General features: G+C 47.3%; 1 protein-coding gene across 6 annotated transcripts in view; it reads left to right on the top strand.

Moving 5' to 3' along the window:
- The window catches only part of LOC146058238 (uncharacterized), a 232,965-nt gene that overhangs the window by 126,930 nt on the left and 92,708 nt on the right, over nucleotides 1-13,327 (top strand). Inside the window, exon 14 of one of the 6 annotated variants that reach the window (XM_083170408.1) lies at nucleotides 2,720-4,204. The exons of the other annotated variants lie outside the window; for them this stretch is intronic. Coding sequence (XP_083026534.1) covers nucleotides 2,720-3,222 — 503 coding nt within the window. The 3' untranslated portion in view covers nucleotides 3,223-4,204. Of the gene's footprint in view, nucleotides 1-2,719; nucleotides 4,205-13,327 lie in introns of those variants that run through there. 6 annotated transcript variants of the gene reach the window in all.

Genomic DNA, 13,327 nt, shown 5'->3' with positions numbered 1-13,327 from the left:
AGTGCAGATGGCAAGATGGAAATACAACTGGTCCGAGTATAGGATGAGGCCCAATCTCCGCCATTGTCCCCCTTCTACAAAACTCCACTGCCCATTGTCGGAGCTCCCCTACTCAGACCTCCATCCCAAATCTGGCCTACAAGTAAATAGACTTTTATAGCTGTGAAGAGACGACTAACACAGAACATTTGTAACCAGGCTTTTGAAGGGCTGCGTAACAATACATCTAATTCTGCTTTATGTTGAATGCATTTAGTTAGAAAAAAAAAATCCTTTTGGTGGGTTTCCTGTTAAAGTGTGCCTGCTGGTAACCATTTTGTTTACTAAATAATTATGACGACGCGGCCTATCAGTAAACTAGAAACCAGTGACACCACCAAGACAAGATGGCCGTTACATGGGCTGATTGCAAACACAAATTTGTAGCTGATCAAGTCGCTAGTAATTAGTGAGGTTCCCTCGTTCCTATGGGGCTCATGTAATAGCCTACAGGATGCAGGCCGGGCAGGTATTCCGGTGAGTATCCCAATATACTTATAATGGCAATCATTTACATGCCAAAACCAGGCTAGTGTTGCCTTGGGCATAAAGGATTGCCACTTTAAAAATACCAACATATTCATCGGAACTTCCGCACAGCCAGCATCTTGCAGGTTATGACATAAGCTCCTGGATGTTGAGGACGAGTCTTCTGACACTTTCGTATTTGGTTAGTTACCCCTATTACCTGTAGGGGTCGCTGGTGCTATTGCTGTCCATATAAAGAGTTAGTCTGTTATCAGATACTATAGAATTAGTCTATAGAGACACAACTTAAGATATTGTCATAGTGCGTACATCTTTCTAATCTATTATAAGCCAATGTACTGGTTTGTTTCACAATGTTTCAATTAAATACTTTGATTTGATTGGTCTGCGCTCAGATTGCCGTATTTCCTGCTCTGAAGATTGTTGTATTACCTGCTCTGAAGATTGTTCGTGTTTTTAAGAACGCGCATAATAAGCAGGTCGGCGTTGGTTGTAAATGCACCTAGATCAGTATGATCTGCCATCCCCACATTACAGGACTCATTACATATATGTATAGATTAATGGCTGTTCCACCGTTACTGCCCTTCCCTGGTTCCCGGTAATTCTAGTACATGTTCTCTTATCCTTCTCTCTCTGTACAGAGCATCCTTCCTGCCCGTTGATAAATGGTTGTGGCTAGAACCACTTTTGTCTTTTGACTTTTCCCATCATGCACTGGGTCCACGTATACCTGGAGGGGGAATATAAAAGTGTCCAAAGTGTTGCAAGTGAATCCAGCTGCAATAAAATAAAGTCGTTTACATCGACGTAAATTATAGAAAAAAATAAAAACCACTGTGAGGGCATCTTCCTCCCTCACCTAACGTCATATTCACCTCAAAGAACAGAAGTGGATTTAGACACAACCATTGATAAATCCTGTATACATTATAGCTTCTATCTGCTCCCAGCTATATATTTTCACATAATTTAGTCTTCCCTAGCCAGTGTGTAACCTATACCATTTGTATTATTATGTAGTTTGTTATTCTACGTGTGATTTTTATACTTTATTTACATGTACATATACTTTATTATGTATATGGTGCCGCAGTGGGTCAGAGCACCTTACATATTGAAGAACAGTGCAAACAAAACAAGAAGTGCAAAAGGCTTATAGTTTGCATTGCAGGGGGGCAGAGGGATCGCACAGAGAGGCGGTGAGCAAGGAGTATAGATCGGTTTGTAAGGATAAGACCTGAAAGGCCTTAATAAAGAAGTGCAACTTGAGAGCGTGGTTAAAGCCATGAAGAGTGTAGCAAGGAGAGGGGGTTGAGTTCCAGTGGTATGGGGAAGTTTTGAAGGAAGGCAGAAGTGGGATGAGGTAATCAGTTGGGAGGAGAGGGCAGTAATTGGTAGAGTGAAATGGGCGGGTGGGAATGAGTAAAGAGATGAGGTCGGAGATGCATTGGGGAGAGGATTGTGATTAATTTATAGTTGAGTGGTAGAGATTGCATTAGATTCTGAAGGTGAAGGCCAGACAATGTAATACATTTGGAGAGGAAGCCAAGCAGAAGCATTGAGGACAGGTCAGAGTGGAGAGATTGGGAGGCAAAATAAGAGGAGGTTACAGTAGTCTAGTCTAGAGATGACCACTGATAAGGGTCTTTGTTGCCCTCAGGGTAAGATTTCCACAGCACTGTGCATGGTCTCTCTGGGTTCCATTTGGTTTATCTAATCTCTGTGTGGTCCCATATTCTACAGTATTTGATTGGACACAATACTGTACCCCATTCATGTGATTCTGTACCAACTTTATAACAGAGGTGACTTATAACGAGATCAAATGCATTTTTCCACCCAAAATAACAGAGTAGTCTCGCTCCATCATAAACACAGGACTGCCCTGAGCTCCTGTCTGGTGGAGTCCGGTCATCTCTGGACAGATCTCTTGTCCCTCGCCCACTGGTCTCTATCTCAGCCTCCATGACTCCTGCAGGAAGCGACCGTATCCCCCACTGTGCTGTATAAGGATATCCTTAAATCATCTCATTTTCTTTTCTCAATTTTGTTCAATCATATTCCAAACTCCAGGGCATCAACACATTTGTGAATTGTAAATATCTTTGTATCAGCAGAATTTGATCATACAATGAAGCGATCCATCCACTGTACAGAGGGTTTATCTCAGTACTTTTGTCCCCAACAGGTCCGCACGCCTCCTCACACTATCCTGAGATGACGCATCAGTGCTCGGAGTGTCAGCAAAGTTTCCCTAATCATTCAGCCCTCGTCACCCATCAGCAAACGCATAGCGCCAGTAATCTGTATAGATGCTTGGTCTGTGGAGTGTATTTCAGGTCCAGATTGGCTCTTACCACCCACCAGCGATGTCACACCGATGAAAAACTGTCACAAAAAAGAACTCATACCAGGGAGAAGCCATTTTCATGCCCGGAGTGTGGGAGACGTTGTATCAGTAGGTCTGCCCTTACTACGCACCAGCGCATTCACTCTGGTGTGAAGCCGTTTAAGTGCACAGACTGTGGTAAATGTTTTATCCAGAAAGCCGACCTTGTGAAGCATCAGCGCACTCACACTGGAGAGAGGCCATTCACGTGTTCTCAGTGCGGCCGCTGCTTCTCCCAGAGCTCCATTCTTGCTCGTCACCGGAGAATTCACACTAGGGGGAAATCTTTTGCGTTCTCATAAATCCCTTTCCCAACCAGATAAACCCAGGCATTGTACAAAAGTGGTGTCACACAATCTGCAATGCACTGTTCTATAACAAAGTGAAGCCTGAGTTTTAGTACTTCATATTCCACTGATGACCTCTCTAACGTAGGACCGGTCCGTCATCCAGATTTTGTTTTTGTTTAAATTATCTCTAATAAGACTAATGGTTCTGGCGCTTTTGTGAGCGGAGGATCTGCTGCCTATTACCTGCACAATCGTCGGTCAGTGCGGTCACTCCGGTCGCTGATGGACAAATTTCTGTCTTCCTCCATGCAGCCCAAAAGCCATAAAGCAAAGGTGGAGAAGGAGAAGCTGTGATAAACTAAGATGGCTGCCGCACATGGAGTACAAACTGCACTCCTTGCATCTGAGGAGCTAGATCACTCTGTTTCTTCTTTGTCTATTGATGCCCACCGTCTCCGACATTATATTCAGGTGATGAGTCTGATTCAGACCCTCCGATTACTTTTTCTGTGCTTGTTCAGGCCATTGAGGACACTTCAGGCCCTACGCTACGGGATCAGGCATCTCAATTGGCTGCTTCTGTTCAGGAGGTGAAAGCTCAAAACCATACCATCACTACAGATGTGGCTGTGCTTGAGAATAGAGTGGGGACTAATTTAGCAGAAATCATAGCGTATAAAGAAAGATAATTATTCTATGTGGACGATCTGGAAAATGGATGGACGTCGTAACAATCTCTGCATTATATGCCTCTCGGAAACAGTGAAAGGTCCTTATCGCTTTCTTAAGGATACCCTGCCGGAATTGTTAGATGTAGCGGACATACAGATGGGTCTGTTCCCATCTTTGCAGGGGATGGCGCTGGCGTCGCCAGCCGCCATCCCCCGCCAGCGCCATGGCGATCGTGAGAAGGGGACGCGCGCGCACGAGAGGCGCGCGCGCCCCCTTCCGACGGCGCTTCCAAACGTTTCCCCGGGTCCCCGCCGGCTTGCCGGCGGTAACCCGGGGTCCCCGCCGCCTGCCCGCATCCCCCCTAACCCCCCCCTAACCCCGTCCGTCTCCCTGAGGCGGAGACGGACAGGGTTTCCGCCACGCTAGCGACGGAGACGCGCGTGCGCGTGAGACGCACGCGCGTCTCAGTCTCCTCGCTGGCGAGGCTGCTGGCGGGTCGCCAGCGCGTACGTTCTGGCGACCCGCCAGCAAGGATGTGCATAGGCACATACTGTAAGTGCAGACATGGTAATTAAAAGAGTGCACAGAACCTTTTGAGTGTCAACTTTAATCTTGTATCGACCTTCTAACAATGTTGACCTATGGTATGTTGACCATTTTAGTTGCCGACATAGAAACTGTCTACCATTAATGGTTGACCTAGTAACTGTCGACCTAGACTTTGTCAACCCTCTATACCATAACCAGGCCTCTTATAGGTTGTTACCTGTAGCAATGTTAGGATGCCGTTGAAAGAAACATTGAAATTATCCACCCAGCAGAGAGTGATCCTGACCTCTGCCCCTTATACCTCAAAAGCCAGAGTGGTAGTCATCACCTCACACGGTTCATTCTGCAGTGGCTGACCCTGAAGGATGCTTTGCTATTGTTGATGTAGCCATTACCTCTGTTAAGGCCCCCATACATTAGGCCGACTTGTCCTAGGGACAAGTCGGACCCAATTTACCTGCGAGCCGCCCGGCAGCTCCCCGGGAGGCTCACATACAATTTGGCACTTGATGTGCCATTTTTTACATGGGATAAATCGCATGCGATTTATCCCATGTTAAAAAAAACCCGGGGAGCTGCAGGGCGGTGAGGAGTAGTGGGGGCGGGCAGCGGTGGTGGGGACGGCCAGCGGTGGTGGGGGCGGGCGGCGGGTGCGGTGAGCGCTGCTGACCTGGCCGGGCAGTGTACTTACTTACATAGCAGCAGCGGGGACGGGCAGCGCAGTGGCGGCTCAGCCAATCAGAGAGCGGCCGTTCATTTGACAAGTATTTTCAAAATCTAATAGCCGCCACTGCGCTGCCCGTCCCCGCTGCTGCTATGTGTAAGTAAGTACACTGCCCGGCCAGGTCAGCAGCGCTCACCACACCCGCCCCCCACCACCGCTGGCCGCTGCCCGCACGCACCACCGCCCGGCCAGGTCAGTCAGCCGGTGCTCAGGGACCCGCTGCCCGCCTGTCAGGTGGCAGGCATATGCATACAGGGAGGTCGGACGTGATCGTATGTACAGACCGTCCGACCTCCCTGATCCGGTCCGATGCGCACGGGACCGCGCATCGGATCGGATCAGATATCACACACATACGATTTTGGGCCGATTTCATCCGATTATCGGCACCAAGTGGCGAAATCGGATGAAATCGGACCAAAATCGCATAGTGTATGGGGGCCTTTAGACTTGCTGTTTGCAATGTGTACGCTCCTAATGTGCATTATAAATATATATATTTTTGTTTCAAAATGTATTGGCTAAATTATCTGGGTTAACAGTTGTATTTCTTTTAAACGGGGGGGGGGGGGGGGGGGTGTGTTCGGACACATTAACCTTAGAGGGAGAGGGAGTATAAAATAGGTGGCAAGCGCAGCTCGCCACCGTGCCCGCAGCGTGGCGAGTGCAGTAAGCCCGCAAGGGGCTTCATTGCGCTCCCCACGCTGTGCAGTCGGGATTCCGACGTCTGACTAATGACTGTCGGAATCCCGACTGTCGGGTAATTATACCACACCCATTAACATGATCTCCTCTTCTACTATGGAAAGGTTGACACATGGTCAACATCCTTAATACCAACCAAATCTAGGTGTCTCCTATTTTGCTGATCAACTCCTATTGTCTGATATTTTGGAGGGTCCATCATCCCATACTGCCTCACAGCAGTGAGGTCATTGGTTCCATTCCCACCATGGCCCTAACTGTGTGGAGTTGGTATATTCTCTCTGTTCTTGCATGTGGGTTTCCTCCGGGTACTCCACTTACCTCCCACAATCCAAAAAATATACTGGTAGGTTAATTGGTTCCCAACAAAATTAACCCTAGAATGAATGTGTGTGCTTGTGGTAGGGAATATAGATTGTAAGCCCCACTGGGGCAGGGACTGATGTGACTGTTCAAATATTTTCTGTACAGCGCTGTATGCGCTATATAAATAACCTGTAATAAATAAATAAACATCTTTCTGCTGTTCATGGCACATTGTTCTGTATCGACTACTTGATTGCTCCCACGCATCTGCTGCCTAAGACCACTGATTCGGCTATAGAGACAATTTGTGTGTTTGACCATGCTCTAACGTGGTTCATCCTTCAGCCTTGGGTGGATCGTGATTCTCAAATCCAATGGTGGTTTCCTACTTTCCTTTCTAATTTATTGAAGTTCAGAAACATGGTGGAAGCAGCATGGCATGATAACATGCGTAGCAGATCCCAGTGCTATTTAGGCAGGTCTCTAAGGTGGTTATTCGGGGTAGTATATCTTCCTAGCATAGGAAGACCCTTACAGCATCCTATGATGCAGCACAAGAAGCACTAACAGAGGTTTATCAAATCTATAAGACGTCTCCAATAAGGGCAAATAAAGATGCTTATTTTTTTTAAAAGCACAGAAATTTGTTCTGTAGGAGGAGAACGCTTTGCAACCTAGCACAACTATAGATTTCACCAACATGGTAATCACACAGGTCGTTTATGGTCTAATTTTCTCAGGGGCACTCAGCCTTCTATGACTATTAGTGTTCATTCTAGCACCCGCTATTTTTGAAAACCCATGCAGTTCCTCTTCCCTGCCTGGGGTGTCGCTGTCTGCTGTGGTGTTTCTAGCACAGGTCTGCTTTGCATATCAGGGCTGATATACTGACCACGCAGTGCTAGAAGCACTACAGCAGACAGTGACACCCCAGGCAGGGAAGAGGAACTGCATGGGTTTTCAAAGATAGCAGGTGCTAGAATGAACACTACTATTACATCTCTAAAATACCAGATGGTTTTGGATACATTCAGGCAAGGCTATATATTACTGAATTCTTTAAGACCTTCCTCTAGGACATCGGTTCTCAAAGTCAGTCCTCAGGAACCCACAGAATCAAGTGAAATAAGTAGCACCACATGTGGATCTTTTAAACTGTGTCAGTGAATAATATGTGCAACAGGTGACCTGGAAAGCGTGAACTGCGTGAGGTCCTGATAACCGAGTTTGAGAACCACTGCTCTAGGAGTATTGATATGGATGCAGTGTGCATGCATCCTTACCTGAAATATCCTCAGAGCATGCCTGTTCTCTAGTAACCCCAATTCCGATGAAGGATTTAACTTCCGTTATTAAATCCTTGAAGTCCCTGGACCGGATGGGTTCTCAGGGGAATATTATAAACTGTTGTTTCCATGAAGTAAAGACACGTTACTGGTGGTGTACAATGATATTTTGACCACAAAATCATTACCGGAATATTTTAACTCTGCAACTCTTAAAGTTGGCTGCTTCATATAGGCCTATTTCACTTTTGAACATAGACTATAAAATCCTTACAATGTTTTTAGCACATTCTTTAAAATATATACTCCCATCAGGGATTCACAAAGACCAAACTGGCTTTGTCTGTGGCAGACATTCTATGGTTAATCTATGTAAAGTTCAGCCGTGGCTTGAGTCCTCCAGGAGCCTAGATGGCGCTATTCTATCATTAGTTGAGGAAAAGGCTCTTCATATGGTGACTTTGGAGCATCTATAATATGAAACGTTGCACCATACTCTCTGTGCTTCTTATACTGATCCTCAGACATTGTACAGCTGGTAACGGTTTTGTCTCTTTACCTTTTAGAGTTTAGAGAGGCACCAGACAGATACCCCTCTCCCCTCTTTACATTTTGCCCTGGCATTTGAGCCCTTAGCCAGTTATTTGCGGGGGCTCTCCACTTTTACTGGGATTTATTGAGTTTCGAATAGTATCTCTCTCTTATAACAATAATAATAATGGTCCCAACTGGGGTGCCAATTGTCGAGAGAGTGAAATCTTATCTCAAGTATATTTATTATATCAGATATTGATATAATGGTTTATGTATTTGACATATGCAATTATATAATATATAACAAAAGAGCGATATTATCATTAGTCCAATCACAGAGCAATGTACTTTACATGAACATTCCTATACATTTGTATAGTGTTCCCGCTAGACTGCCCGATTTTTAAAGGGCAAAATGCGCCCTGCCCCTCTGGCAGCGTCCCGCTAAAACAGCCTGCCTCCTACTGTAATGGTGATACCAGGGAAGCCCGGCGCTTCCCCGGAAGTGCAGAGCCTTCGGGGTCGCCGGGCCCGCCCCCTTCAATGACGACGGCGTCCGGGCCTGCCCCTTTTTGTCATGGCGCGGCCCGGGCATGCCCCTTTTGTGACGTTGGTTGGCCCGGTCCGCCCCCTTGACGCTGCCCCCGTGCAGCGGCGCCCTGTCCGACCCTGTTCCTAGAAGGAACACTATATGTACATGTGATTGGCTCATGGGGTATAAGAACCATATCTACTGTCCGGGAACTACACCCAATCGAAGGTAAAATATATTCTTGCAGAGATATATTACTTCGGCTTATTGACTATGTGGATATTATGCCTTTGGAGTCCAAGTCTAAAGTCCAACCTTTTGAAAACTTATACAATACAACATGTAGGTTTATTGTCATAACGCTAATGATTCAAAACTATATATGTTCAAGACTTCCAGCTCTGATCGATGATTTTATTTATAGACAAAACATGGTAGGGAGGCAGAAGTAATATGTTTGGAGAGGAATGGAAGCCGATTAGAATCATTGAGTACAGGTCGGAGTGGAGAGAGTTGGGGAGGCCAGATCAGAGGGGGGTTACAGTAGTCTAGAAATGACCACTGAGTGAATGACTGCCTTTGTCGCCATCATGGCAGGGCCTGATAAACCAATAGGCTGATTAGGCTGCAGCCGAGGGCGCCAGGACTAGGTGGGGCGCACTGGGTCCTGGGGGACGCAGCGCCCATCCCAGTTCACTGGGATCTGGGCACTTACCTGTGCCACTGGAGTTGGGGTCGAGGAAGGTCTCATGATCTCAGATCTCCCCCAACAATTGTGGGAGTAGCAGTGCCTGTTGGGGTGGCCAACGTCAATGAGGTAGGGTTGCAGGGAAGAGGACATCCTGTGAGACGGCAGCAGGCTGTAATTGATGCCACTGCCGCCTTTGCAAACATGGCTAGTGACGTATCTGGCAAAAGGAGCTGAGGCCCGAGCTTGTTACAGATTTTTAGCTGAATATGAGTAAAATAAATTGGTGGTGGGGAAGGGGAATCAATTAATGAGGCCCTGCATCAGGGTGACATTTTCACAGCGCTGTGCATGGACTGTCTGGGTTCTGTGTAGTTTATCTAATTACTTTGTAAACCTATGTTCTACAGTATTAGATTGAACACTGTATAGAGGTGCAAACTGTCCCCATGCATGTGATTCTGGACCATCACTGTCAAGAGGGGACCGATAATGAGATAAATCCCCCATCTCAGCCTCTCAGATTCCTGCAGGCCCCCCCCCCCCCCTCCCATCCTGTATAAGTATATCATTAAATCACTTAAGTTCTTTTCTCAATCTTGTACAATCAGATTCCAAACTCAAGGGGATCAACACAGTTGTTGCCTTGATTAACACATAGGGTGGCATTCAATTGTTTTTCACCAGCATTTCAGCTCACTTTCTCCATGGGTAGTAAGCTGGAATGCATGGCTGACCCTGACCATAATGATCGTGATATGCGCTAAAAAAATCGGAACAATTGAATACCACCCATTCAAGTCTGTATTGTAGATATGTTTATATCGGCTGAATTTTCTCACACAATGAAGCGACCCATTCGCTCATGTACAGAGGGTTTATCTTGGTGCTTTTGTCCCCAACAGGTCCGCACGCCTCCTCACACTATCCTGAGATGACGCATCAGTGCTCGGAGTGTCAGCAATGTTTCCCTAATCATTCAGCCCTCGTCACCCATCAGCAAACGCATAGCGCCAGTAATCTGTATATATGCTCGGTCTGTGGAATGTATTTCAGGTCCAGATTGACTCTTACCGCCCATCAGCGATGTCACAACAAGGAAAAACTGTCACATAAGAGGACTCTTAACAGGGAAAAGACATTTCCATGCCTGGAATGTGGGAGATGTTGTACCAGTAGGTCTGCCCTTACTAAGCACCAGCGGATTCACTCTGGTGAAAAGCCATTTGCCTGCGCTGACTGTGGCAAATGTTTTATCCAGAAAGCCGACCTTGTGAAGCATCAGCGCATTCACACCGGGGAGAGGCCATTTGCGTGTTCTCAGTGCGGCCGCTGCTTTTCCCAGAGCTCCATTCTTGCTCGTCACCGGAGAATTCACACTAAGGGGAACTCTTTTGTGTTCTAGCTGATTGTGTTCCCATCAGATTATTCTGCAGCTCTGCCCACAAATCCATTTCCCAACCAGATAATCTGGGCATTGTGGAAAAGTATCCTGGTGATGTCACAAAATCTGCAATGGCCCTGTTCTGTAACACAATGAAGCCTGATTGTTCTTCGTATTCCACTGATAACCTCTCTAACATTGGACCGGTCTGTCATACAGATTTTGATTTTGTTTACATTATCCCTAATAAGACTTTCGGCTCTGGTGCCGATGTGAGCAGAGGTCCGCTGCCATCTCTGACTAATACCTGCACAATTGCCGATCATGGCGTTTAAACACCGGCGTGTGTGTTTTCCAGCACAGTGCAGCAGCTGATGGACACATTTCTGTCCTCCTCCATGTGGAAAAGCTGCAAGAAACTAAGGTAGATGCCACACATGGAGCACAAGATGCGCTCCCTGCATCTGAGGAGCTGGGTCACTTGGCTGCTTCCTTGCCTACTGATGGTCCTGCACCACCTCCACCATCTCTGACATTATATTCTGGTAGTGTTCCTGATTCAGACCCTTCTATTCTGTGCTTGTACAGACCATTAAAGACACTATAGGTCCTATGCTGCAGGATCAGGCAGCTCAATTTGCTGCTTCTGTTCAGGAGTGAAAGCTCGTCATCACTGCAGATGTGGCTGTGCTTGAGAATAGAGTGGGGTTAAATTTAGCAGAAATCATAGAGGTGTCCTCTTACTTCCTGTATATAAAGATAATTATTCTATGTGGACGATCTGGAAAATGGATGGACGTCGTAACAACCTCCGGATTATATGCCTCTCGGAAACAGTGAAAGGTCCTGCTCTTTTCCAGGGATTGCATGCTCTTTGCCAGGGGTACATGCTCATTGCCATGGATGATTATCCCTCCTCCACTTCCCTTCCTCCACACCATTACCACGTGCAGTAACCGCATTATCCGGGCAGAGCAGTGGACAAACCACCCAGCTGTATCAGAGCAGGTCCGCAGCACGGCTATTTCAAAACTCGAGGTGGCTTGTGAGCCATCAGCCAATCAGGAGCTGCCACTCCTGATTGACTGCTGAACCACTAGCTCCAATTTGCTCATGATCCGCCTCGAGTTTCGAAATAGCCGCGCCGTGGACCTGGTCTGATACAGCTGGGTGAGTTGTCCACCGCTCTGCCCGGCTTTTGCCATTAACACAAGCGCACCACTCTGCCGGGCGTTACCTGCTTCCTGGCAAATCCGGTCGCCATGATGACCTGGCCCCCGGATTTAGTCGAGCCCTGCCATACACCATGGTATCCACAGTTAAATGGTTGCTTACACATTTGATACTCAACACCCTCCGCTCCTTTGGCATCACTGGCACGGTCTTCTCCTGGTTCACCTCATACCTCTCCGATCGCTCCTTCTCCATCTCCACTCCGAGCTCCTCCTCTCCTACTACCCCACAGCCAGTCGATGTTTCCCAAGGGTCAGTCCTTGGCCCTCTCCTCTTCTCCCTCTACACCACCTCTCTGGGCACCGAACATCCCCTCTTCTCCCACTATCTCCATCAGCATTGGTGAAACAGAGATCACCTCCGCCAACCAAATGCGCTGCCTCTGTGTCATCTTTGACTCCTCCCTCTCTGTCACCCCTCACATTTGTGCTCTCTCACAGTCTTGCCGCTTTCACCTCCGCAACATCCCGCACATCAGACCATTCCTCTCCACTGACGTGACCAAATTTCTCATTCACTCTCTTGTCATCTCCCGCCTTGACTACTGCAACATCCTTCTCTCCGGGCTACCTCTCGTTCCTCTCCAATCCATTCTTAACGCCGCTGCTAGGCTCATCTTCCTCTCCCGCCGCTCTACCTCCGCCTCCCCCCTCTGTCTATCTCTTCACTGGCTCCCCATTCCTTTCCGAGTTCTCTTTAAACTCCTCACCACTACCTACAAGGCTCTCTCCTCCTCCACTGCTCCTTACCTCTCTTCACTGATCTCTATCCACACTCCCTCCCGTCCTCTTCGCTCCGCCGCCGACCGTTGCCTGACCTCTCACTTAATCACCTCCTCCCACTCCTGTGTCCAAGACTTCTCTTGCGCTACCCCCCTGCACTGGAACAACCTCCCGCCACCTATCAGGCTTTCTGATTCCCTTACCCTCCTTCAAGCGCTCCCTCAAAACCCACTTCTTCCAACTAGCCTATCCCTCCTCCTCCTAACCTCCTTTGCTCCTCCTATCCTGCCTACCCTACCCTTCCATCTGTTCCCATCCGTTCCTACTTATCCTATTTTTTTTGTTTGTCCACCCACCTCCTTTTAGTCTGTTAACTCTTATGAGTAGGGCCCTCCTTCCTCACGTACTCACCCTACCTCTTTACCTCACCAGTGCTCCTGTCCTGTTCTTCCCTTCCTCTACTTCATCTTCAGTCTCCTCGACTATTTCGACACCTACTTCTGAACTGATGCTGATTTTCGTTCTACCAGCTATACCCCTATTTATGCTGTATTTTATCAACACCCCCTTTACGTTACCTTGTAATTTGTTTTCTGTTTGCTATGTACGGCGCTGCGGACACTTTGTGGCGCCTTATAAATAAACGGACTACTACTACGTAATATATTTTGACAGAAAGTCAACGATTCAAGATCGAGAAAAAGGAGCTATTAAATTCCGTAAGAAATGGGAATTCTTTATTTTACAACTAGACAAACCCAGATCTATAAGATGTTCGAACT

This window comes from Crinia signifera, chromosome 2 (assembly GCF_055691185.1).
Source record: "Crinia signifera chromosome 2, ASM5569118v1, whole genome shotgun sequence".
Lineage (NCBI taxonomy): Eukaryota > Metazoa > Chordata > Amphibia > Anura > Myobatrachidae > Crinia > Crinia signifera.
This window is presented reverse-complemented; position numbering and strand designations above follow the sequence as displayed.